Genomic DNA, 25,206 nt, shown 5'->3' with positions numbered 1-25,206 from the left:
GAAGCCCGGGTGGTGCGCTTAGCTCTCACGTTTTTTCTTCTCCTGATCCGCCGCAAAGCGGTTCGAGTGATGTCGGACAATTCCACCACTGTGACCTACATCAATCGTCAAGGGGGTACTCGCAGTCGTCTGATGGCGCTGGAAGCCAGCAAGCTCTTCGCTTGGGCGGAGAGGCACTTGGATCGTCTAGCTGCCTCCCACATAGCGGGCAAGGAGAATGTTCAAGCCGACTTCCTCAGCCGGCAACGTCTCAATCCCGGCGAGTAGGAGTTGTCAGATGAGGCAATGGAGCTCATTTTTCACAGGTGGGGTCCCCCTCACCTGGATCTGATGGCGACTTTGGCCAACGCCAAGGCCCCTCCCCCCCCCCCCCCCCCCCCCCGAATCTTCAGCCGTTGGAAGGAGCATTGCTCTGAGGGAGTAGATGCACTGGCCCTCCCTTGGCCTCCAACATTCTCCTCTGTGTTTCCGCCCTGGCCATTAGTGGGAAAGATTCTCAGGAGAATAGAGCTGCACCAGGGTCCGGTCAATTTCGTGGCTCCTGAGTGGCCTCGCAGGCCGTGGTTCGCGGATCTGATAAATCTGGCGACGGACGGTCCTCTGCGTCTCGACCATCTCCCCCTTCTGCTTCGGCAAGGTCCCGTATATTTCGATCAGGCGGATCGCTTCTGTCTAGCGGCATGGCATTTGAACGGTGACGGTTGAGGAGAAAAGGTTATAAAGAAGAGATTATCTCCACTCTGCTTCGGGCTCGTAAGCAGTCTACGTCCATGGCCTATGTCCGTGTCTGGAAGGTCTTTGAGAACACCTGCGCAGAATGGGGCGTTTTGGCGTGTTCGCCTTCAGTTTCTGTGGTTCTCACTTTCCTTCAATGGGGTTTATCCAAGGGTCTTTCCTTCAGCTCGTTGCGCGTAGAGGTTTCCACCTCTGTTCCCTCCTGGGTACTATTGAGGGTCGGGCGGTGGCCTCTCATCCAGATGTTGTCCGTTTCCTACGGGTCGCCAAGCATCTGAAACCGCCCGTCTGGCCCACTTGTCCTTCGTGGAGTCTAAATTTGGTTCTTCGGGCTCTTTGTTCGGCCCCCTTCGAACCTCTCCATCAGGCTACTCTCAAGGACTTGACGCTCAAGACTGTCTTCCTGGTTGCCATTTGCTCCACCAGGAGGATGTCGGAGCTTCAAGCTCTGTCTTGCAGAGAACCTTTCCTGCGGTTCTCGGATTCGGGTGTCTCTCTCAAAACCGTACCTTCTTTCTTGCCAAAGGTTGTTTTTTCCTTTCATGTTAATCAGTCGGTGGAGCTTCCCGCGTTTTCTTCTGAGGAGATCGCGGGATCCGGGGGCAGTGACCTTTGCCGCCTGGATGTCAAGCGCGTTTTGCTGCGTTACCTTCAGGTTACCAATCATTTTCGGGTTTCGGATCATCTTTTTGTTCTGTGGAGTGGTCCAAATAAGGGCAAACCTGCTTCTAAGACTACGATCGCTCGGTGGTTGAAGGAGGCGATTTCTTCGGCCTACATCTGCAAGGTTCCTGAGGGCTTGAAAGCTCATTCCTTGTGTTCTCAGGCTACTTCTTGGGTGGAGAGTCAGTCAGTCTCTCCGCAGGAAATATGCAGGGTAGCTATTTGGAAGTCTCTGCATACCTTTGCTCAGCATTACATCCTTGATGTTCAGGCGCCAGTCTTTGGTTCCTTTGGTCGGCAGGTGCTTCGAGCGGGACTGTCTTGGTCCCACCCTGTTTAGGGAAGCTTTGGGACATCCCATGGTCTGGACTGATCCGGGTACGTACAGGGAAAGGAAAATTAGTTCTTACCTGTTAATTTTTGTTCCTGTAGTACCACGGATCAGTCCAGACGCCCTCCCGTGTTCCGTCCGCTCAGACTTTTTTCCTTGTTTTTTTGTCCTACTTTTTGTGTCTCTGCATGGCTCTCTTGGATTTTTATTACAGGCACCAGAAGCATCTTTACGATGATCTGGGGTAGTCATGCAAGAGCATTTTAGTCACACAGTTCATTCATTTGTTCTATTGTTCGATGATTTCTACTAAATTGCTAGTTATTCTGTTACTTGCTTGACCTTATGCCTTTTCTGCTTTGAAAATAGTTATACTGAAGGGCTGCAGGGTAGGCTCTGTCCTGATATAGGATACCCTTTCAGTTTTGGTCTGTCTCCATCTGCTGGACAGGAGGCTCAACCCATGGTCTGGACTGATCCGTGGTACTACAGGAACGAAAACTAACAGGTAAGAACTAATTTTCCTTTTCAAAACAGCTGATGAATGGAATATCCAATAATTAAAAACTCATATCAAAAATTTCTAGATACCAATAAAATATTTCAAAATAGCAGACAGAAAGACCCAGTAATAAAAAAATAATAAGGATACAAAACATTTTTTGCTCTGCTTACCTGGGAACATTTGATATCCAGGTGCCCTGAGATTGTTTTGAATTAGCAAGAGGAGGGATGGTTTGCTTGCAACTTTCTCTCCCCCTCGCTCTCTCTCTCTCACATTGGCTCTCAAACATTCACTTATACACATGCTTTTTCTCTCTCACTTATATAGGCTCTTAATTACACATTTACACACATGCTGTCTTATCTTTTCACACACACACAGACTTTCAATCACACCCATACATGCTGTATTTTTCTCTCACACACAGACTCTCATTCACATGCTTACAAACATGCTCGCTCTCTTTCTCTCATTTACACACAGGCTCTCAATCACATACTCCACATGCTCTCTCACCTAAACCAGCTCTCAATCACACACATACTCTCTTTCACATATACAGATTCTCAATCATTCACATACAAGTTATCTCACTCACACACACACACACCCAGGATCTCAAACACATATGCTTGCTCATTCATTCACTCCCTCCCCCCTCTCCCCCGAACTAGTGGCAGCAGTAGCCTCCTTCATTTTCAGCCCTCGCTGAGAAAGGAGTCCCATCAGCCACGAGGTTTGACATTGTTCCTCATTTTACTCCGAGCTGCGCTGCTCATCCTTCAGGCCGCGGCTCTTTCCTTTTCTTCAGGCCGATGCTGCTTGCACTAGCATGGTCTCTTCTTCTTCCTGCGCACGCACCTGCTGCTCACCACTTCCTCTTCCGCGGCGTGGGAAGAAGAGAGCATGCCGGTGCCACTGTCTCCAGTTCTCCTGCTGCGTTCTGTCTGGGCTATCAGCATTTTAAGCCCGGGCGGAGGCCCTATTTTGCTTGGGTAGGGGGAGCAGCTGGGTCAGCGGGAGACTGGGAAGTGTGGCGACACGCCTGTGGTGTTCTTGGCGACACACCGGTTGAGAACTGCTGCCTTAGAGGATTGTGTGAGGCCCAGTTTGAACCACTGAAGAGTTACAATTAAGGACTTGACTCTCTTGAAGTCGTTTTCTTGGTGGCTATTTGTTGAGCCAGGAAAATTTCAGAGCTCCTGGCATTGTTGAGATCCCTTCCTACAAATGTTGGATTCGGGGTTATCTTTATGCATGGTGGCTTCTTTTCTGCATGAGGTGGTCTTGGCGTTCCCTTTTAGTTAGACAGTGGAGCTTCCAGTTTTTCTGGATTTACACCTCACACAGGGGAACTTAGGCTCTTAGAAGGGAGGCATGTATTATTGAGGCATCTAAAGGTCACTTATGACTTCCCTAGATTGGATCACCTCTTTGTACTGTGGAGTGGTCCAAAGAAGGGAAGTAAGGCCTCGAAGGCTACAATTGTGCAGTGGCTGAAGGAAGTGATAGAGTTGACTTACATTTCTAAAGGGTGCCCACTGCCGGAGGCTTTAGGGACACACGCAACACGTTCTCAGGAGACTTCGTGGGCTGAGTCACAACAGGTGTCTGTGCATGAAATTTGCTGGGCAGCTACTGGGAAGTTGCAAACTTTTGCTAGGCATTATCGCTTAGATGTCAGGGCTCCGGCTTCCATGTGCTTTGATGAAAGCGTTCTACGAACAGAACTCTCCAGGTCCACCTGAGTTAAGAGGAGCTTAGGTGCATCTCAGGAGTCTGAACTGATCTGGGTATGTACAGGGAAAGGAAAATTGGTTTTTACCTGCTAATTTTCATTCCTGTAGTACTGCAGATCAGTCCACAGACCCACCCATTTACTGGGGGTTGGAAGGGGGGGGGGGGGGGAAGAGTTCATTGCTCATACTGTTGCTTTGTATATAGTGCGGAGTTGTTGGAAACAGTTTTCCATTATCTTTTTGGCCAACTTCACCTTCTTCCAGCTTGTTGGAAGGGAGGGTGTTTGCTTAGAAGTTTGCTTAGAAATTTTGGTTGTTGTTGTCATCTTGGCTTGGGTACAGGTCAGTACTGAGGGACTGCAGGTGGCACACTGGGTTAGGTACAGTGTCAGTGAAACTTTCTCTGTCTCCATCTGCTGGCAGGGAGGCAAAATCCAGGAATCTGGACTGATCTGTGGTACTACAGGAATGAAAATTAGCAGGTAAGAACCAATTTTCCTATCTCTTGTGCACCTTCTCTGTGTCAACGCTTGGTAACACATGACTAAGATGTGTGCATTGGCATCGCACACGTCTTAGTCATGTCAGTAAGTGCTGCTGGTAGCAGAGAAGAAGCAGACAGCCCAGGAGAGGATGGGGAAAGGCAGTTACTTGCAATTTCACATCTAACATGACAGACATAACTGAGCCATTGCCATATGAGGTTATGTATCCTGTTTGTAGAACATATAAGAATCATACACGGGAAATATATGCTGAAGTCATTGAAATGTTATCATTTTAGGGTAAACCTCCAACTAAGAAAGCAAAGGTCCTACAGAAACAGCCTCTAGTTGCTAAGCTAGCAGCCTACGCTCAGTATCAAGCTCTGCAGAACCAAACAAAGACTAAAGCAGGTAACATTGCAAAACTTCTCAGTCATGGTTTCGATGTTTGACTTCATAATTTCTAAGAAATAGCATTGCATCTTACTAAGGATGAAATTTTATTGCAGCACCAGTCCCTGTGGAAGGATTTAGCTGGGGTAGCTACATCAGTAGCAATGGTTGTACGGCAGCTCCTGTGAACTGTTTCAAACACGTAAGTAATACTTTTCTGCATCTAAAATTTTCTCTCTCAAATTTCAAGCTGCATGAAGTACATTACATGTTGACAGAGAGACACTTCAAAAATGCTTAGATGCACTTGAGTTTGGCTGACTTGAGACAACCAATTGAACATTTCCCCTCCTTTCACCCCACCCCCTTCCCAGCCACCACCACTAACATAGGAGCATGTTAAAGATGAAACAAAAAATTTCAATATAAGGTCATTATCAAAATACTCACCCCATGGTAAGGCTTGTCAGGTCACAATCTCTGATCATGTAAAATCAATTCACATCAGCAGAAAATGGCAAATTAATTTTAATATAACAGTAGATGGTAGAAAAAAGACTAATTGTCCCATCTAATCTACCTAGTTATTCTGTCCACATTGCAAGGAAATATCCTAGCTGCCAGCCATAGAAGCTTGTCTGCTTTTAGGATATCATTCCTTTATCAATTTTTTCTTTTCTTCACTATTGGTTCTCTACCATTCTGGGTAGATTGTTAGTCTATAGCAGTATTTCCAACCAGAGTGCAGTTAGATCTATCAGGTGTGCCACAGAAAAGTCACTACTGCCTGATGCTCTGGTCTGGACCAGCACATCAGCAAGGGCTCTGAAGACTACCGCCTCCTATGCCACTTAAAATTCTGTTAGTACGGTATCTAGAACGTACAAAACCGGTGCATAAGACCGGACTGCTTGTTTGTTCTTCACGATGGAAGGAAACAAGGCAAAGCAGCTTCGCGAGTTACCATAGCTCGCTGGATCAAGGAAATGACCACAGGAGCTTATGTAGAGGCAGGGAAGCCTTTACCCCTTCAGGTTAAAGCTCATTCCACTAGGGCCCAGGCAGTATCCTGGGCAGAAGCTAAGCTACTGTCTCCCGTCAACATCTGCCGAGCAGCGACATGGTCTTCCTTGCACACCTTCTCCAGGTTCTATCGCCTGGACTTCCAAGCCCAGGGTGGTGCTAACTGGACCATGCGCAGCCTCCTGCCCCGTTTGGGAGTAGCTTTTGTAAATCCCATTGGTCCTTAGTTCATCTGGCCACATGCTAGGAAATGGAGAAATTACTTACCTGATAATTTCATTTTCCTTAGTGTAGACAGATGGACTCAGCATCCTGCCCATGACTGCCCATGTATAGTGCCAAGGAATTGCACATGAATCTCGATCCCAAAGAGGTTACGGGTAAGCCATCACCCTATCCATAGATCTGGGCATCTATAATATTACTGGGATTCAGGGCTTATGTTTGGTTGAGTACATTTACAGTGACTGTTTTTAATCAAGTTATTAAATTGTATTCAAGTTTTTCAATAGTATGTCCACAATGGCTTTTGAAGAGAATACTGAATGGCTGAGGTCACCGCAGGGGTATATCTAAGGTAATGTCAGCTTTGAAACCTGACTCCATCTCCATCTGTTAGCAGGGGAGCACATAACCCATTGTTCCCTGTACGTACCAGGATCAGTCCAGACTGCTGGGTTATGCCTCCCCTCCAGCAGATGGAGTCAGAGAAAAGCTGAAAAGCACCCCCTAGATATACTGGTGTGCCACCTGCGATCCCTCAGTATTTTCTCTGACTCCAGCAGATCGAGAGGCATAACCTGCGGTCCTGATCTCTCCAAATTTCTACATGGGTGTACAGGTTGGAGTGACCCTGACTAGATCAATTAGTGGGCTGAGACAGTTTAAAAAAAAAAAAAAAATTCTCCTCTTTCTTTCGCTCTCATGCGCTGCGAGGGGTCTTGTTCAGGGCAGGCTTGACCAAATACCCAGAGATAGATAGGTTCTAAGGGACCGGGGGAGTATTTATCGGTGGGCCGGTCACTCTCTCCCCCCCCCCCCAAGGTTGCATATACCAGAGGTTTCCCTCTGAAGGGGGCTCTTTGAGTACATTGTTGGACATAAGGAATCTGTCCAGAAAGCACCAGTAAGACCTGTTGGGGACAGGCAGGGCGCACTTATCTTCAGCCCCAGCCTGCCACATTCAAAGGTCCCGGGACTCCGGAGGGAGTGGCTTTGCCGCCCGGCGCATTGTGTGGAGGCATCGCTGAGAGGCGCTCCCTGAAGGGCTCTCTTTTTTGGCGTGCTTTTGAGCCGGCTTTTCTCGCGGTTTCATGCCGCGATCTACGGCCTGCAGGGGGCGGGGGCACGACTCTCCCAAGAGGGCCTCTGCTCCCAATGCCTTCCCGGGGGCGAGGGACCCTCTCGGTGCCGAGCACTGCCCGCAGTTCGTCGTCTTCGCGCTCGCGGAGAACCTCACTCCCTCGAAGGTCGGCCCCGCCTCCTGCCGAAGAAGGAGCGGCGGCCATCTTGACCACGCCGCACTCCAAAGATTCAGCGTCAGAGGAGGGGGACTTCCCTATGCCTTCCTGTCCCGCGGGGGATATTTCAAAGGGGCCAGCTCCGCTTTCAGCGAAGTTTTGCACAAAGCTTTCTTGGAGGCAGAAGCGGACTGGTCCTTAGTTCGGGGCCCTCTCCTCCTAAGATTCCAAGGGTGACCCCGGAACAGGGCAAGGCAGGGGCTCATTGTCCTCGGCCACAAAGAGACTTGGAGATTCCGGAGCCCTTGGACCCCTCACAGGACCCTTTGGTAGCGGTCGGGGGAGGGGATTTAGACGGCCAAGTCTCCGTGGAGAGGGATGATCCCCAGGTCCTGCGATTATTTAGCAAGGATGAGCTCGATCACCTGATCTCTCATGTTTTGATGGCATTAGGAATCCCAGCACCCCCCCCAGAAAGTGGATGCTTCTCCAGGAGATGAGGTTTTAGCGGGGCTCCGGGGGCCTCCACAAACCTTCCCATTTCACCCTAAATTGTTCCAAATTGTCTCTAAGGAATGGGAACTGCCAGAGGCTTCATTGCGTGTCGGCAGGGCTAGGGAGAAGTTGTACCCCCTGCCGGCTGAGTCCATAGACCTCCTCAAGATCCCCAAGGTAGATTCAGCGGTCACGGCGGTGATCAAACACACTACTATCCCCGTGACAGGGGGAGCAGCGCTTAAGGATCTCCAGGATTGGAAGTTGGAGATCTTATTGAAGCGCATCTTCAAAGTTTCGGCGCTAGGCGTCCGGGTGGCCGTTTGTAGCAGTCTTATGCAGCGGGCCACGCTTTGCTGGGTCTAACAATTGCTTACGGCCCAGGACCTTCCTCCGGGGGAGGTGGAACAGGCCAACCGTATGGAGGCTGCGGTCGCTTATACAGCAGACGCCTTATATGATCTTCTTCGGACATCGGCTCGCACTATGTCCTCTGCTGTATCCGCCAGGAGGTTGCTATGGCTTCGTCATTGGGCAGCGGATGCTTCCTCTAAGGCGCTTTTAGGTTCTTTTTCCTTCAGGGGGAAATTGTTGTTTGGGGACGAGCTTGAGCAGCTCATTAAGGACTTAGGAGACAACAAAGTTTATAAGTTGCCGGAGGACAAGCCCAGGCAGTCTCGCCCCTTTGGGAGTTCTAAGGGTCGCTTTCGAGGCCAACGTTGTTTCCGTATGGGGAGAGGAGGCTCCTTCTCTCAGAGGCAACAGATGTCTCTGTCCCAATCTTGGTCACCTTCCTTTCGTGGCAGACGGCCTCAGCGATCGGGAACATCGCATGCCTTTACCCCCAGTAAGACAGCGCAATGAAGACGCGCAGGCCCATTCCTCCGTTCCGCACATCAGGGGTCGTCTAGCCCTGTTTTGGAGGAATGGGTCAAGTTAACCTCGGACCAGTGGGTCCTCGACGTGGTAAGTCACGGTTGCGTTTTGGATTTTGCTTGACCGCTCCGAGATCTGTTTCTTGTTTCACCCTGCGGACCTCCGGCGAAGCAACAAGTGATTGCGCAGACGTTGGATCGTCTGCAGGCACTGGGGGCAGTGATCCCAGTCCCGCCTGCCGAGCACCGGACCGGCTGGTACTCCATTTATTTCGTGGTCCCCAAGAAGGAAGGGACTTTCAGGCTGAGCTTGGATTTGAAGCAGGTCAACAGAGCTTTACTCGTTCCGCGTTTTCGTATGGAGACGCTAAGGTCTGTCATTGCGGCCATCCACAAGGGAGAATTTTTGGCTTCTTTGGATCTAACCGAGGCGTATCTCCATATTGGAATTCAGGAGCATCATCAACGGTTCCTCAGGTTCATGGTGCTGAGAGACCATTACCAGTTTTGTGCTCTACCGATCGGTCTGGCGACAGCCCCCAGGATTTTCACCAAGGTTCTGGTGGTAGTAGCGGCTTCTCTGCGCCGTCAAGGGATCTTGGTGCATCCTTACCTGGACGATTGGCTCATTCGGGCCAAGTCGGAAGCTCTGTGCAAGAGAGCGGTTCGATCAGTGGTGGAACAACTACAAAAGCTAGGTTGGGTAATCAACTTTGCCAAGAGCCATCTAGACCCAACCCAGCAATTGGAGTTCCTGGGAGCACGGTTTGATACTTCGGTGGGCAAGGTATTCCTTCCACATCAGCAGATGGTCAATCTAATGGCTCAGGTACGGAACCTGATGGAGCTGCCATTACCTACGTCCTGGGATTATCTACAAGTTATTGGGCATATGGCTTCCACCCTGGAAATGGTTCCTTGGGCCTTTGCTCATATGCGGCCTCTGCAGAGGGTGCTACTTTTCCGCTGGGATCCCAGGTCAGAGGACTACGACATGCCCTTGCCCTTGTTGGAGCCGGCCCGATCCAGTCTCGATTGGCTGATTCCGGACCATGTGTTGGTCTGACCATGGGCAGCCTCCCGTCGTCTTCGGGAGTAGCTTGGGTAAATCCCTCTGGTCTTGGATTAACCTGTCTGAATGCTTCTTTTCCCCCAAACAAGGAGCAAAAATTTCTAGATGGCATTGGTCGCCGAGTCTTCCAGGGCTCAATGCTCATCTCTTGAATCGCCTCTTATCAGCTCTATATGACCCAATACAACAGGGTCTTATTTAAGCAGATACAAGACTTGACAGACTCCCTATCTCAGCAATTTCAAGATCAACTCCATTGTAGTCTTCCGTTTTTTTTTTTATTATGTTCTTAAAATGTGATTAATGTAAACCGTAGAGATAGAACTTGTTTCTGTGCAACGGTATATAAGAGCTGTACAAACAAATAAATAAATAAACTCCAAACCCTAGTAAACAAGGGTTTTGAGGCAGGCAAGCATGAGATCAGATCATCTTATGATATCTTTGACACTGCAACCAGGGTATCTGCAGCTGCTATCTCGGCGAGAAGATGGGCTTGGCTCAAGTCTTCGGACCTTCGCCCGGAAGTACCCTGTGTAGGGGACAATCTGTTCGGCGAACAGATTCAACGAACGGTGGCGGAACCATCATGAGAACTTGAGACCATCATGAGACCCTGAGACAGCTCTCTCTGATGCCTTCTGAGTATGCCTCTAAACAGCCATTCAGGAAGGATACTAAAAAGTCATTCTTCCGTCCAAAGAAGTCCTATCCACCACAGTCTAGAACTTGTTCCACGAGACCCTTCCAAAAGGCCCAGTCTCGTCAGATACGAAAACAGAAGCCACAGGCAGCTCCTCAGCCGGGCCCTGCTTCCGGTTTTTGTCTCCTGCATAGAGAGCAGCAGCCAGCTTCCGCTGCCTCAGATACCAGTGGGAGGTCGATTGTGCCATTTTCTCCACAAATGACACACAATCACCTCAGACCAGTGGGTCCTTGCCATAATCTCTCAGGGTTATCACCTGAACTTTCTCTCATTCCCACTGGACTTCCCACCTCTGCTGACATAGGGAACATCTGACCACTCACCACTCCTGGAACAGGAGGTCTCCCTCCTCCTCTAGTCCAGAGCAATAGAACCAGTGCCCTATTCCCAACAAGGCCTAGGATTCTATTCCCGGTACTTTCTAATCCCCAAAAAATCAGGCGGCGTTCGTCCAATTCTGGACCTATGTGCCCTCAACAAGTACCTCCAATGAGAAAAGTACAAGATGGTAACCTTGGATTCCCTCCTTCCTCTTTTGCAAAGAGGAGACTGGCTCTGCTCTCTTGATCTCCAGGACGCATACACTCATTGCGATAACTCCATCTCATCGCAAGTACCTGAGATTTCTGGTAGGCCCCAAGCACTATCAGTACCGAGTGCTTCCATTCGGCCTCGCATCTGCACCACGAGTCTTCACAAAATGTCTCGTAGTAGTTGCAGCCTTCCTCAGGACTCAAGGTGTTCACATCTATCCCTATCTAGACGATTGATTGATCAGGGCTCCCACTCAGCAAACTGCTCAGTCGTCCCTACATCTTACCTTACACACTGTGATTTCGCTAGGATTTCTCGTCAACTACGACAAATCCTACTTAGTCCCATCTCAAACCTTATCATTCATAGGGGCAGACTTGGACACCTTGCAGGCAAAAGCTTTTCTACCTTGACAACGAGCTCTCACTCTCGTCTCTCTCGCACACCAGCTGCAGTCTCAGCGCTACACGACTGCATGCCGCTTTCTCATCCTACTGGGACACATGGCGTCCTCAGTTCAGGTCACCCGAATGGTCCGCCTTGCCATGAGAGTCATGCAGTGGACTCTAAGATCACAATGGACTCAATGCATTCAGCCCCTGTCGACCATTGTCTATGTCACCGACTCACTCCGTCAGTCTCTAGCCTGGTGGAAAAATCAGATCAATCTCCTCCGAGGCTTACCCTTCAGGCTCCAGACCCTCAAATAACTCTCACCACTGATGCTTCCAACCTCGGCTGGGGAGCCCATGTGGCTGATCTGCAGACACAAGGATCTTGGTCTCCAGAGGAAGCCAAACACCAAATAAATTTTCTGGAGCTTCGAGCAATCAGATATGCTCTCAGGGTATTTCAGGATCGCCTCTCCAATCAAGTCATCCTGATTCAGACGGACAGCCAATATGGCCATGTGGCACATCAACAAACAGGGAGGGACGGGCTCCTACCTACTGTGTCAGGAAGCTGCGCAGATATGGGCAGAGGCCCTCTCCCACTCGATGTACCTCAGGGCCACCTACTTGCTGGGAGTGGACAATGTGTTGGCAGACAAGCTGTCGCACCTCTCAACCCCTCAGTGGCGGACTCGATCTTCCAACAATGGGGTTACCCTCATAGATCTCTTCGTGACATGTCAAAACCTCTAAGTAGAGAACTTTTGCTCTCTCACTCGCAGTCAGCACTCACAACCAAGAGACGCGTTCTCCCTCTCATGGGCGACCGGTCTATATGTATTCTCTCCACTTCCCCTTTTCTCGAATACTCTCGTGAAGTTACGTCAGGACAAGGGAAGCATGATCCTGATAGCACCTCACTGGCCACGCCAAGTGTGGTTTCCAATACTTCAGGATCTCTCCATTCGCAGACACCTTCCCCTTGGGAAAGGACCCGCTTCTGATTATGCAAAACGACGGGTGCCTGCGCCACCCCAACCTTCAAGCCTTGTCCCTGACGGCATGGATGTTGAGAGATTAATCCTCCAGCCACTTAACCTTTCTGAATCAGTTTCCTGTGTCCTGATTGCTTCACGGAAGCCTTCCACGAGAAAATGTTAGTCTTATAAATGGAACAGGTTTCAGTCATGGTGCTCTTCTCAATCCCTTGACCCCTTTACCTGTCCAATTTCGAAGTTTCTAGACTATCTCTGGCACTTGTCGGAGCCAGGTCTAAACATTTCCTCCATCAGAATGCATGTTAGTGCGGTGGCCGCCTTCCATAAAGGTGTTGGGGGTGTTCCCATATCAGTACAACCCCTTGTAACACGATTTCTGAAGGGCTTGCTTCACCTCAAGCCTCCACTGCAACCTCCGGCCCCTTCTTGGGACCTCAACCTGGTTTTGGGTCGGCTCATGAAACCTCCATTCAAGCCTCTCCAATCCTGTGAACTTAGCTATCTCACATGGAAATTGATTTTCCTTTTGGCAATCACTTCGCTCGCAGAGTTAGTGAGTTACAGGCCCTAGTTACCTATCCGCCTTACACTAAACTTCTGCAGGACCTGGCAGTACTCCGTACTCACCCTAAGTTCTTGCCTAAGGTAGTATCAGAGTTTCATCTCAATCAATCCATTATACTACCTACCTTTTTTTCCAGGCCCCATTCCAATCCAGGAGAGCAGGCTCTGCATACCCTTGACTGTAAACGAGCTCTAGCGTTCTACCTAGACCGTACAGCTGCCCACAGGAAAAGCACTCAATTGTTTGTCTCTTTCCATTCCATCTAATTGGGGCAGCCTGTGGGTAAGCAGACTCTCTCCTCCTGGTTAGCAGACTGCATATCCTTTTGCTATCAGCAAGCAGGCATTCCACTGCAAGGCAATGTTAAAGCACACTCTGTGAGAGCCATGGCGACTTCAGTAGCACACCTACACTCGCTGCAGCTTCCTGACATTTGCAGGGCTGCCACCTGGAGTTCTCTCCATACCTTTACAGCCCCCTATTGCTTGGACAAAGCCGGAAGACAAGATTCCATCTTCGGCCAATCTGTCCTGCGCAACCTATTCACAACTTGATGTACCAACACCCTTCTGCCTGCCCGGTAGGGTTCAGGATGCCCTTGGCCAAATTTCACCCCAGTCCTAGTGCCTTGCACACCTGGGTACATTTGGTGCACACTCGGACATCCTCAGCTCTGTACTCACCCATATGTTAGGACTACCATCCTGCTTGTCCTGTGAGAAAGCAAATGTTGCTTACCTGTTACAGGTGTTCTCACAGGACAGCAGGATGTTAGTCCTCACGAAACCCGCCCGCTGCCCTGCGGTGTTGGGTTTCATTACGTTTCTTATTTTATTTTTCGGCACTTTCTGTAGCTTTTTAAACAAGATTGAAGGGGGACCCCTGCTGGCTGCAGGGTTAGTGCCATGCTGGGCATGCCCAGTAGGGGCCAGTCAAAGTTCTAGAAACTTTGACAAAAGTGTTCCATGATTGGGCTCCATCCTATGATGTCACCCATATGTGAGGACTAACATCCTGTCCTGTGAGAACACCTGTTACAGGTAAGCAACATTTGCTTTCTTGGGTGACACTTCCTCAGTCCATTGTCTCTCTTAAAGAGCTGCGTGAACTTGCTGCTGCTGTTTGGCAGGCTGTCTCTAGGAGAATAAAGGAGTTCATATAGCATCTAGCTGGTACAGATCACACACACTTAAAAGAAAACCCCAAACTACAGAGGAGGCAATGATTTGTTTTAATGGAAAGTTGTTTCCTCCATTTTGTTTTGGCATTCTGTTGGAAAAAGCATGGAGTCTGCCCCTCTCGATGTACATGTGGGTAGTGCACAGCTAAAAAAAGAACAGGTCTTTTATGTCTGATAACTTTATTATACCTGTAATCAAATGGAGTATCATCTAAAAGACAATTGATGTATTTCTAGATAAAATTCTGTAACTGCACATGACACATCTGATATGCATTACATTACATTTAATTTTTCTATCCTACTTCAAAAAGAACTGTATGAATTACAGCATCATAAAAAAAAGAATAAAAATAGCAAATACAATACAAATCAATAATAAACTCTTTTCTATGCCCCCTCACAAAAACTAAGACCAAACACCAAACCTACTTGATTCCTACCCAACAGATTACCAACCTAAAAAACTCTTGCTCCCAAAGGGGTAGCCCCCGTTGATGGTTACCCAGCTCTTCACCCACATTAATCTGAAGTCTGTGGGCCAGCGTGGGGTTAATATATTTGTAGAATACCTCTTCAGAGGTGTTAGCCTGTTGTGCCATAAATGTACAGCATAAAGATTTAAATGCCAAGCTATACTCTTGCTACTACATAACAGCTGTGTTTTCCCCAGTCTCTTGTGTATGTGACTGCTTAAAAAATGGATATCATGATTTTTCTGGTGGATTTATTCTTAATTATATAATTGGTTTAGCATCTGCCAGCATGGGTTTACCAAATGCTACAACTGTGCACTGATGGACTCTTGCTGGTGGTGAAGAGGAAGCAAATGCCGGTAAAAGTTCTTCCAAGGCTATTTTTGATCCATAGTGCTTTATGTACACTAGTTAGTGTTTCTTGCTAACTTACAGCATTTTTCAGCTAACCAAGGTTGCTACTTTTGAAAAAGAGAGATTTTATTGAATTGGCATGAAGATCACCAGTTGTTTTTTTATAATGTAACCAGGTACCCATGGGGAATTGCTGGGGTGATATTTCTGAAGGCGTAAGGGTGGAAGTTCCAAACACGGACTGCAGTCTGCCTACCAAAGTCTTCTGGATAGCTGAAATTATAAAGCTGGCAGGTTTGTGTTTCTCCATGTTGCTTTCTTTTAAATGGTTCTAGGAACGTGGTGGTCCCCAGCTTCAATATCTGGGCATACTATAGTTGGGAGTGTGTTTAAGGTCATAAAGCTGGAGACCAAGTCAAAACCCACCTACTGCAGAAGTGTTATACTGGGCACACAACAAATAAAGCCTATGGCATAGGACCATATTAAGAGTAAATGAATTTATGGCATAAATGTATGCTATTAAGGATTAAATGATTGCTAATTAATACACTTTAATGTGTTTTTTGTAGGACCATATTCATTCTTTAATTGAGATAAATTTGTTGGTTACTTTTTTATTCATTTGTTTTGTTACTAATCTAGATATATTCCTTGATTGCCAGTTTGGCTTCTCATGATGTTGGGGTGCAGCATGACCTGTAGTGTTACTGCCCATTACAGAAAGGACATGAGTATAGTTAGATGTTAGAGGTTTTTTTAACGTCATGCCAGTGTTTTTTAAAGTGAGTATTTAAACTTTCAAGGAAAACTGTGTGGCTGTTTCAGACATGACCCAATTGGTTTTTCTACAGAATGCTTATAAAAACATAGAGGTCCGTATTCAAAAGCCATTTAGACGGATAATGTAATACTTATCCATCTAAATTGCTTACCCAGCTATATTCAGCCTTTTTCTATCTAAATTCTAGCTGGCTAATAAGTTAGGAGGCTAGAATTTAACCGGATAAGTTTGGGGTGGTCCAAGGGCATAACTGGGAGGAGTTGTTAGCTGGCTAAGTTAACCAGCTAACTCTGATATTCAGACTAAGGGGGGTCATTCTCTAACGCTATCGCACGCGAAAAGGGATGTTTCGCAGCAAAAAGTCCCTTTTCGCATGCGATAGCTAGCTCGGGGCGGAGTCAGCCCCGGAAGAGGAGGAGTCGGGGCGGCACCGGGGCCGACACTGCGGACACATCGCTGGCAGCGAAAGGTAAGATTCCTTATTGCCGCCAGTTTCACGCCGAATAACTACACCTGCAGGACCGCCCCCCCCGTAACCACCAGATTCTCTAAGGTCTGCGACCTTAGAGAATCCAGGCCTAAACAGGCCAAGTCTGGTCGAGTCAAATAGCTGTTCTAAAGGTAGCCGACTATAGTTAACCACCTAACTAATTAAGATAGCCAGTTATATTCAATAGTGTGGCTACACTGTTTAATATGCCTTCAAAGTTAACCGGATAAGTTTTTCTGGCTAACTTTGCTATACAGACTGTGTCTGAATATGGACCTCACAGGGGACAGCTTTCAAACTGGGACAAAGTCCAGAGTTAATTCTTACCTGCAGATGTTTGCGCAGGTACGTTTTTCCATGGTAAATATCATGCAGAGTCGAAAATTCACTCCATGGATGTTATTTCCCTCTCTTGATCCAAGTATTCCTTTAGAAACTCTTCAAAATGCAGCTAAAAGTATGAGTGTTATAGATAACTGCGTGTACTTTTAGCCACATTTTCAGACAGCCAGTTTATGTGTGTAAATTGCTCTTTACTCACAGAAATGACTTTGAAAATTGTCCTTCCGTGTATTGTACGCTCCTATAGTCAGGAAAAAACAAAACATAACAAACAAGGCTTCTGAAAGTAAAGAACAAACCTCTAGTACAAAAATGGTCTTATTCAGTAAAGAATTTTTTTTTTTACATAGACATAGAATGGGAATTGGTTCTTTTAGAATAAGACCTCAAGAATAAAAGAAAAATCAGGCACACCAAAAATAATGCAGTGATAGCATATTTAATCAATATTACTTAGCCTATACTATCATTGCATTAATTATGGGGTACTTGGTCTTTCTTTCTTCTGTGCAGACTGGTTACATTTTTAATCTGCTTTGAGGAGATAGTTTTATCATAGGCCATGTAAATTTGTGGGCTGTGATGCGCCCAACTTACACCAGTTTTCAAAACAAGCTTGCGTTACAAATTATCTCTGCAAAACTATGTATGCACAATTACATCTGCTCTGTGGTGTATGTAGTTTTGCCAATAGAATTTGCATAAATACGTTTTTAAAATGAAAAAGTATATGTATAAATCTGAGCCCCACCCATTGCTCCAGCCCCCTGAGTATGTCTCATCCTTCTGCAGGTAAAAGTGCACGCCTAAAGTATGTATGTGTGGAATTTTATACACGATATCAGTCGCATGGTTTTCTAAAAGGTCATTTCCCTGTACATACCCGGATCAGTCCAGACCGTGGGTTGAGCCTCCTGTCCAGCAGGTGGAGACAGACCAAAACTGAAAAGGGTATCCTATATCAGGACAGAGCATACCCTGCATCCCTTCAGTATTTGTCTCCAGCAGATGCCGGCAGCTTAGCTTGCGGTTCCCTTACTTCAATTCTTTATTTATACCCTGCGGGGTACTTTGCTATCTATCTTTCCAAGTTCAAGCAAGTATTAATTTCTGTGTTTAATTAACAAAAAAAAAGAGAACTTTTCTTAATTTACAACGTTTGGTTGTCTTAACTCTGTCTAAGGGGACAGTGTTGTCCCCTCACTCTTGGGGGGGCCTAGAGGGGCTTGCCCCTTGAGTTCGCTCAGTCTAGGCTCCCTGCCCGGTGCTCGGGCGATACTGGTGGTTCCAGTCCCTCCCCCTCAGACACTGCCTTGAGCCCCGGGACGCCTTATTTCCTCAGTGGTGCTTACAGGGAAGCCCATTCCCCTGTTAATAAAAAAAAAAAGGGAGGGAATATAAATAAATTTACAAAAATAAGGAGCTATTCTTAATCTCAGGCAGTGGTAACAGAGAAAGGAACGGGCAGGGTTCTATCACCTGCACGCGTTCCTCTCTCTGGCTCAGCTGTTTTTTCCCCTGCTCGCGGCTTTTCTCCGGGGACAGCCTGTCAGTGATGCCGCGATCTCACTGCTGTTTGGCCTGCGGAGGAGAGCCCACTGCTAAGCTCTCCCGCGATGGGGTTTGTTCCTCTTGTTTACTGGGTGGGGAGGGTCCGTCCGAGGTGCCGACTCCACTGCGGACCCGGGGGCGCTCCTCCCGTCGCATGGCCAGGCCATTCCTGACCCGACAAACCGCGGGAACGGCAGCCATCTTGGGTGTTCGTGCAGCTCCTGATTCGGAGCTGCAGAGGTCTGAGGAACCCAATTTTCACCTTCCCCCCCCCCCTCCCAATTTGAGCCCTAGCCCCCCCCTGAAAACTAGACCCTATTTCTCCTCAGAATTTGTGCTTCTGATGCACAAGTCTTACCTGGCTAGCTTACAAGAGGAACAGGACCCCTCCCAAGGTCCGTTCCCCCCCCACCCCACCACCCCCCGCCAAGATATCGCAGTTGCCCACCCCTCTCGCTACCGCTGCACCGGACCCGCAAGGTTCCGTACGGGTTAGAGTGGTACCGGGAGTACCCCTCTCCCCATATCCACCTCAGCCACCTGCCTTGCCGGACCAGGATCCGGATGAGGATCCGTCTCTACCGGGTCCCCCTCTCGAAGGGGATGACCCCCGCATATTACGATTGTTTCAGAGGGAAGAATTAGAGCCGCTCATTCCCTATATCCCGCAGGAACTGGGGATTGAGGTCCCTCCAGATGATACGGTTATGGCCGCAATGCCAGCTCACGTGGACCTGGTCCTGGCAGGACTAAGGGCGCCTCCACACACCTTCCCATTCCATCAATTTGTGGTATATAAAAACTTCTAAATAAATAAATTCCATGCACAAGCTATTGCTCCTTCGGGAATGGGAAGCTCCCGAAACGGGACTACGGGTAGGTAGGGCTATGGACAAGCTCTACCCTCTTCCCAAGGATTGCCTGGAAATGCTGAAAACCCCTAAAGTGGATTCTTTGGTCCTGCGGTCTTGGTGGTGGGAGCCACCGCCCTTAAGGATGTCCAGGACCGTAAGCTTGAATTTTATCTTAAGCGTATCTTCGAAGTCTTGGCTCTCGGTGTCCGGGCGACTATCTGCAGCAGTCTCATGCAGCGGGCAAGTCTTAGGTGGGTCCAACAATTGCTTAGCACCCAGGAACTCCCGCCTGCAGAGGCAGAGCAACTGGAGGGGGCAATGGCGTATGGAGCGGACGCCCTCTATGATTTACTCTGGCTGCAGGCCAAAGCAATGGTATCAGCAGTGTCAGCCAGACGCCTCCTCTGGTTGCGCAACTGGTCGGCAGACTCCTCTTCTAAGTCGCAGCTGGGCATACTTCCTTTCAAGGGTAAGTTGCTTTTTGGCGAGGACCTAGAGCAGCTTATTAAATCCTTGGGTGAGAACAAGGTTCACAAGCTACCAGAGGACCGCCCTAAACAGCCTAGGTCTTTCTTCCCCACGCGTTCCCACTTCAGGGGACAGAGGAGATATGCCAACAGGGCAAGGGACTCCTTTCCCAGAGGAAACTCTTCCAGGTCCCAGACATGGGCTCATTCCTTTTGTGGCCGCCGCACCTTCCGGGATGGTAACCCGCAACATTCCTCTGCAAAGCCCACCTCCCAATGAGATCCGGCCGGCCCCTTCCTCCGTTCCCGACTTAGGTGGACGTCTCTCCCGTTTTCTGGACGAATGGGCCAAAATCACATCAGACCAATGGGTCCTCGAGGTGATAGAGAAAGGTTACGCGTTAGAGTTTGCTCGAGATCTGCCGGACCTCTATATGGTTTCCCCTTGCGGTCCCCAGAAGCGGACGGCTGTTTGTCAGACTCTCGCCAAGCTTCAAGCTTTGGGAGCCATAGTCCCAGTGCCACAGGAGGAACAAGGCATTGGCCAGTATTCCATTTACTTCGTCGTACCAAAGAAGGACGAGTCGTACCGCCCAATCTTGGATCTCAAGAGGGTCAATCGAGCCCTCAAGGTACCCCATTTCCAGATGGAAACCCTGCGGGCGGTGATAGCGGTGGTTCGTCCCGGCGAATATCTGGCCTCCCTCGACCTGACGGAGGCCTATCTTCACATACCTATCCGGCACGAGCACCAGACGATTCTCCGTTTCCACATCCTGGGCCAACACTTCCAATTCCGAGCTCTGCCCTTCGGCCTAGCCACCGCTCCTCGCACCTTTACCAAGGTCATGGTGGTGGTGGCAGCAGCCCTCCACCGGGAAAGGATGCTAGTACATCCTTACCTGGATGACTGGCTGGTGCGGGCCAAATCGATGACTCTTTGCAGCCTAGCGGTTGACCGGGTCTTGGCTCTCCTCTCCTCCCTCGGGTGGATAGTCAGTTTCTCCAAGAGCAACCTTCAGCCCTCTCAGACCCTGGAATTCCTGGGTGCACACTTTGATACCCGAGTCGGCAAGGTGTATCTCCCGGGCGCTCAAGCTTATAGACCAAGTGCACAAACTGCTCTCTGTTCCGCTCCCCTCGGCATGGGATTACCTTCAGGTACTGGGGACCATGGCCTCTACTATCGACCTGGGTCCCTGGGCCTTTGCGCATATGCGACCATTACAGAAAGCTTTACTATCCTGCTGGAAACCGGTTTCCGAGCAGTTCCAGACGCCACTACCTCTCTCAGACTCTACCGTCGCCGCCATACAATGGTGGCTATCGCTGGCGCACCTCTTGAAAGGAATGCCCCTACTGACTCCGCAGTGGATAGTGGTGACAACGGATGCCAGCCTCTCCGGGTGGGGAGCAGTCTGTCAATCCCAGGCTACGCAGGGGTACTGGTCCCCCACCCAGTCCCGCTGGCACATCAGTCGCCTGGAGGCACGGGCGGTGCACCTGGCTCTCAAGGTCTTTCTTCCTTTGATTCGTCGCAGAGCGGTGCGCGTAATCTCCGACAAGTCCACCACAGTGGCCTATATCAACCGCCGGGGGGGGGGGGGGGGGGGACGACCAGGAGTCGCCTGGTAGCTCTCGAGGCCATTAAGCTCTTGACCTGGGCAGAGCGGCACCTGGAGCACCTCGTGGCCTCCCACATTGCGGGCAAGGAAAATGTCCAAGCCGATTTCCTCAGTTGTCAGCGTCTCAATCCTGGAGAGTGGGAATTGTCCGACAGTGCGATGGATCTAATTATTCACAGGTGGGGCCCTCCCCATCTGGACCTGATGGTGACCTTGAGCAATGCCAAAGCTCCCCGATTCTTCAGCCGCTGGAGAGAGCACTGCTCCGAAGGAGTGGATGCCCTGGTCCTTCCCTGGCCTCAAGGGATTCTTCTCTACGTGTTTCCTCCGTGGCCCCTGGTGGGAAAGGTTCTCAGAAGAATAGAACTTCACAGGGGGCCGGTCATCCGAGTGGCCCCACAGACCGTGGTTCGCGGATCTGGTGAACCTAGCGACGGACGGTCCTCTTCACCTCTGTCATCTTCCACGCCTTCTGCGGCAGGGTCCCGTATTTTTCGACCAGGCGGATCACTTTTGTCTAGGCCTGGCTTTTGAACGGTGACGTTTGAGAAAGAAGGGATATAAGGAGGAAGTTATCTCCACCTTGCTGCGGTCCAGGAAACCATCTACCTCCCTGGCCTATGTCCGGGTATGGAAGATTTTTGAGACTGTCTGTGTGGAATCAGGCGTGTCGGCCCATAAAGCTCAAATATCCCAGGTTCTTTCTTTTCTCTAGAGGTGTCTATCGAAAGGTTTGTGGTTTAGCTCTCTGCGGGTCCAAGTGTCCACCCTTGGTTCCCTCCTAGGCAGAGTGGATGGATATTCGGTAGTGGCTCATCCAGATATTATTGTTTCCTTAAAGGGGCTAAGCATTTGAAACCACCTGAGAGGGCTACTTGTCCTTCGTGAAGTCTTAATTTGGTCCTCCGGGCCCTTTGCGAGGCTCCCTTCGAACCCCTCCACTGGGCTACCCTTAAGGATTTGACGCTTAAGACTGTTTTTCTTGTCTCCATTTCCTCCGCCAGCAGGGTATCGGAGATTCAGGTGTTGTCTTGTAGAGAGCTCTTCTCGGATTCAGGGGTCTCCCTCAAGACGGTGCCCTCCTTCCTGCCTAAGGTTGTTTCTTCTTTTCACGTCAACCAGTCTGTGGAGCTTCCGGCTTTTTCTCCTGACGATATAGCAGGTACGGCAGGGGGTGATCTTAAGCGTCTTGATGTGAAGCGGGTCCTACTGTGCTACCTTCAGGTTACCAATGAATTCTGAGTTTCGGATCATCTTTTTGTTCTTTGGAATGGTCCTAATAGGGGCAACAAAGCTTCTAAGGCTATGATTGCGCGTTGGTTGAAGGAGGCTATTGCCTCAGCGTATATCTGTCAGGGACGAGCGGTTCCCGAAGGGCTTAAGGCTCATTCTTTGCATTCTCAGACGACGTCGTGGGTGGAGAGTCAGTCGGGCTCTCCTCAGGAGATATGTAGGGCGGCTACTTGGAAATCCCTGCATACTTTTGCCCATCATTACCGTCTGGATGTTTGGGTTCCAATGTTTGGGTCCTTCGGACCACAGGTTCTTCAAGCGGAACTGTCTCGGTCCCACCCTATTTAGGGAAGCTCTGGTACATCCCACGGTCTGGACTGATCCGGGTACGTACAGGGAAAGGAAAATTGGTTCTTACCTGCTAATTTTCGTTCCTGTAGTACCACGGATTAGTCTAGACGCCCTCCCGTACTGTTTTCGGTCCGTCCGCTCAGTCTCTTTATCCTTACAGGTGTATCTGGATGTCCTTTTCCTGGATTATTATTGAAGGCATCTCTTAAGATGACCTTGGATATTTTATACAAGAGCATTTACTTGCAGAGTTCATTCAATTGTTCTTTTGTTCAATTGTTAACAGTTTATTACTTTCCTTGTTACTTACTTGACCTTATTCTCGTTGTCTTTATACTTTTCTGCTTTGACAATGGTTATACTGAAGGGATGCAGGGTAGGCTCTGTCCTGATATAGGATACCCTTTCAGTTTTGGTCTGTCTCCATCTGCTGGACAGGAGGCTCAACCCACGGTCTGGACTGATCCGTGGTACTACAGGAACCAAATTTAGCAGGTAAGAACCAATTTTCCTTTTTGTGATTAAGGGAGTGTTTTACCTGCAGAAGCCCATTGTTTTGAAAATTACCCTCTGAAGGAAATTTTATAACTGCCTGTATATGTAATCTGCTCTCAGATTTCAGCCCTAATTTTCAAAGCAATATGTGCATACTGTTGTCACATATATAAATATAAAAATCAATTGCAACAGTCCATGTAAAACAAACCAGAAAAAATCAATTTAAACAGGAAAAGTTCAATAATTCTAAAATGCCAAATCTTTATTGAAATGTCAGTCCCCCAACACGGACCGTGTTTCGCAAGGGCTGCATCGGGAGGGACCAATTACATGTGGTAAAATAAAGCGGCTTTACATTCTTGAGAAATGTGTCTGCGAAAACAAAATCGATTAAACAATTGTTAGGACAAAAGAGAGAGTGGCATGGCTACAGAGGCAACTGTAAAAAGACAAGGAAATACATCAAGGGGAATTTCCAGAGGATAATTTGGGGGGTTGAACCAATTACCTGAAATAACACATCACTCAAGTTATAACAAATTTCAAAGGACCAATTACAGATAAACCAAGGCTCAAATGGAAACCAGAAGAGAACTCACAATTGGAAGAGCACCGTTCTAATGTGTGTGAAGAAGGATGTTAAATCGTAGAAAACAATGGCAGTAAGAAGCAGGTTGATCAAAACCACTACATCACCTAAAAAGAGAGGATCAATGGGACATAGAGTGAAAAAATGAGCGTCAAGAAATACTGAAAACCCAGAAGTATTAATACAGAAAAAGAGGGGTGGGGGGGAGAGGGGGACTGACATTTCAATTAAGATTTGGCATTTTGGAATTATTGAACTTTTCCTGTTTAAATTGTTTTTTCTGATTTGTTTTACATGGACCTTTGCAATTGATTTTGCTACACACCTGTTGGATTGTGTTCATATTAGTGTGTTTGCCCATTGTTCCACACTTCATTGTGGGTTTATCACATATATGTAACAGATTCTTGCCTGGAATTGATGGTAGACTAACACATGATACAGGTTGTGGAAGAAGTGCAGCAGGTATCATAACACAATACTGATTTTAAATAAATATATTCAAAGTATGTTGTACTAAGTATTGCAAAAGTCGTATCAGGATTTTAGATCAGCCAGATGAATATCTAGAAACAACTCCTAGAGTGCAAATATTCAGTGCAATGTAGAATTGATTGCATTTTTTCTCTTTTGTAATCTGAGGTGCCAGTCTTCTGAGCCTGATCTTTGATGTTTTCCAGGTTTCAATGCATTGCTAAGATATGAAGGCTTTGAAAATGATTCCAGTCTTGACTTCTGGTATAGCATTTGTGGACTTGATGTGCATCCGGTTGGCTGGTGTGCAACCAGTTCCAAACCTCTGGTCCCACCTCGAAGTATGTGAATATGTTAAAGACGTTTGGAGAAGAGAAATTAAGTTTATCTGTTTCTATATTACTTGTGCAGTTGCAAGTTTAATCAAATTACTTTCTGAGCATTGCTGGGGAATTAAGTTATTGAAAGAAAATGTTTTTCCTGATTGGTATGCAATATTATTTCACTCCATCTTGTTGGTAGCAAAGCAGTGTTAACAGTAAGCAAAGCAGAGAAATATAGAATAATGCTCTTCATGTAAAACTTATCTATGAACCTTATGTAGTCTAGATCAGTGGTTCTCAATCTTTTTCCCATCGTGACACACCTGACAGACCACGCCCACATGTGTGACACACTGCTCATTACAATTCACGGAAGAAATAAAAATAAAGGCCCAGTATTATTTTCTATTGTTAAGAATGACACAAGGGAAAGATACATACACTGTCTGAACAGAAATTGCATAAATAGTAAACATCCCACACCAAAACAGCACCAATTTCCAGTACTTAAACAGTAAACACCTTACTTAAGAAAAGGCAACACTGAAAATATTACACCAGGCCTTAAGACACCAGCACACCTCCTATTAGGAAAATGGAACCAGCCAGGCTACATTAGAACTCTACACAGAAACTACACGCCA

At 48.0% G+C, this 25,206-nt stretch overlaps 1 protein-coding gene across 5 annotated transcripts in view; it reads left to right on the top strand.

The window, feature by feature from the left end:
* The window catches only part of MBTD1 (mbt domain containing 1), a 241,653-nt gene that overhangs the window by 26,790 nt on the left and 189,657 nt on the right, over positions 1–25,206 (top strand). For all 5 annotated transcript variants that reach the window (XM_029600665.1, XM_029600664.1, XM_029600662.1 and 2 more), the window contains 4 exons: positions 4,758–4,869; positions 4,968–5,053; positions 15,158–15,275; positions 24,446–24,580. In XM_029600665.1, coding sequence (XP_029456525.1) covers positions 4,758–4,869; positions 4,968–5,053; positions 15,158–15,275; positions 24,446–24,580 — 451 coding nt within the window. The remainder of the gene's footprint in view (positions 1–4,757; positions 4,870–4,967; positions 5,054–15,157; positions 15,276–24,445; positions 24,581–25,206) is intronic.

This window comes from Rhinatrema bivittatum, chromosome 4, assembly GCF_901001135.1.
Source record: "Rhinatrema bivittatum chromosome 4, aRhiBiv1.1, whole genome shotgun sequence".
NCBI classification, from domain to species: Eukaryota; Metazoa; Chordata; class Amphibia; order Gymnophiona; family Rhinatrematidae; genus Rhinatrema; species Rhinatrema bivittatum.
Note: the sequence above shows the minus strand (reverse complement) of the source record. Positions and strands in the feature narration are given on the sequence as shown.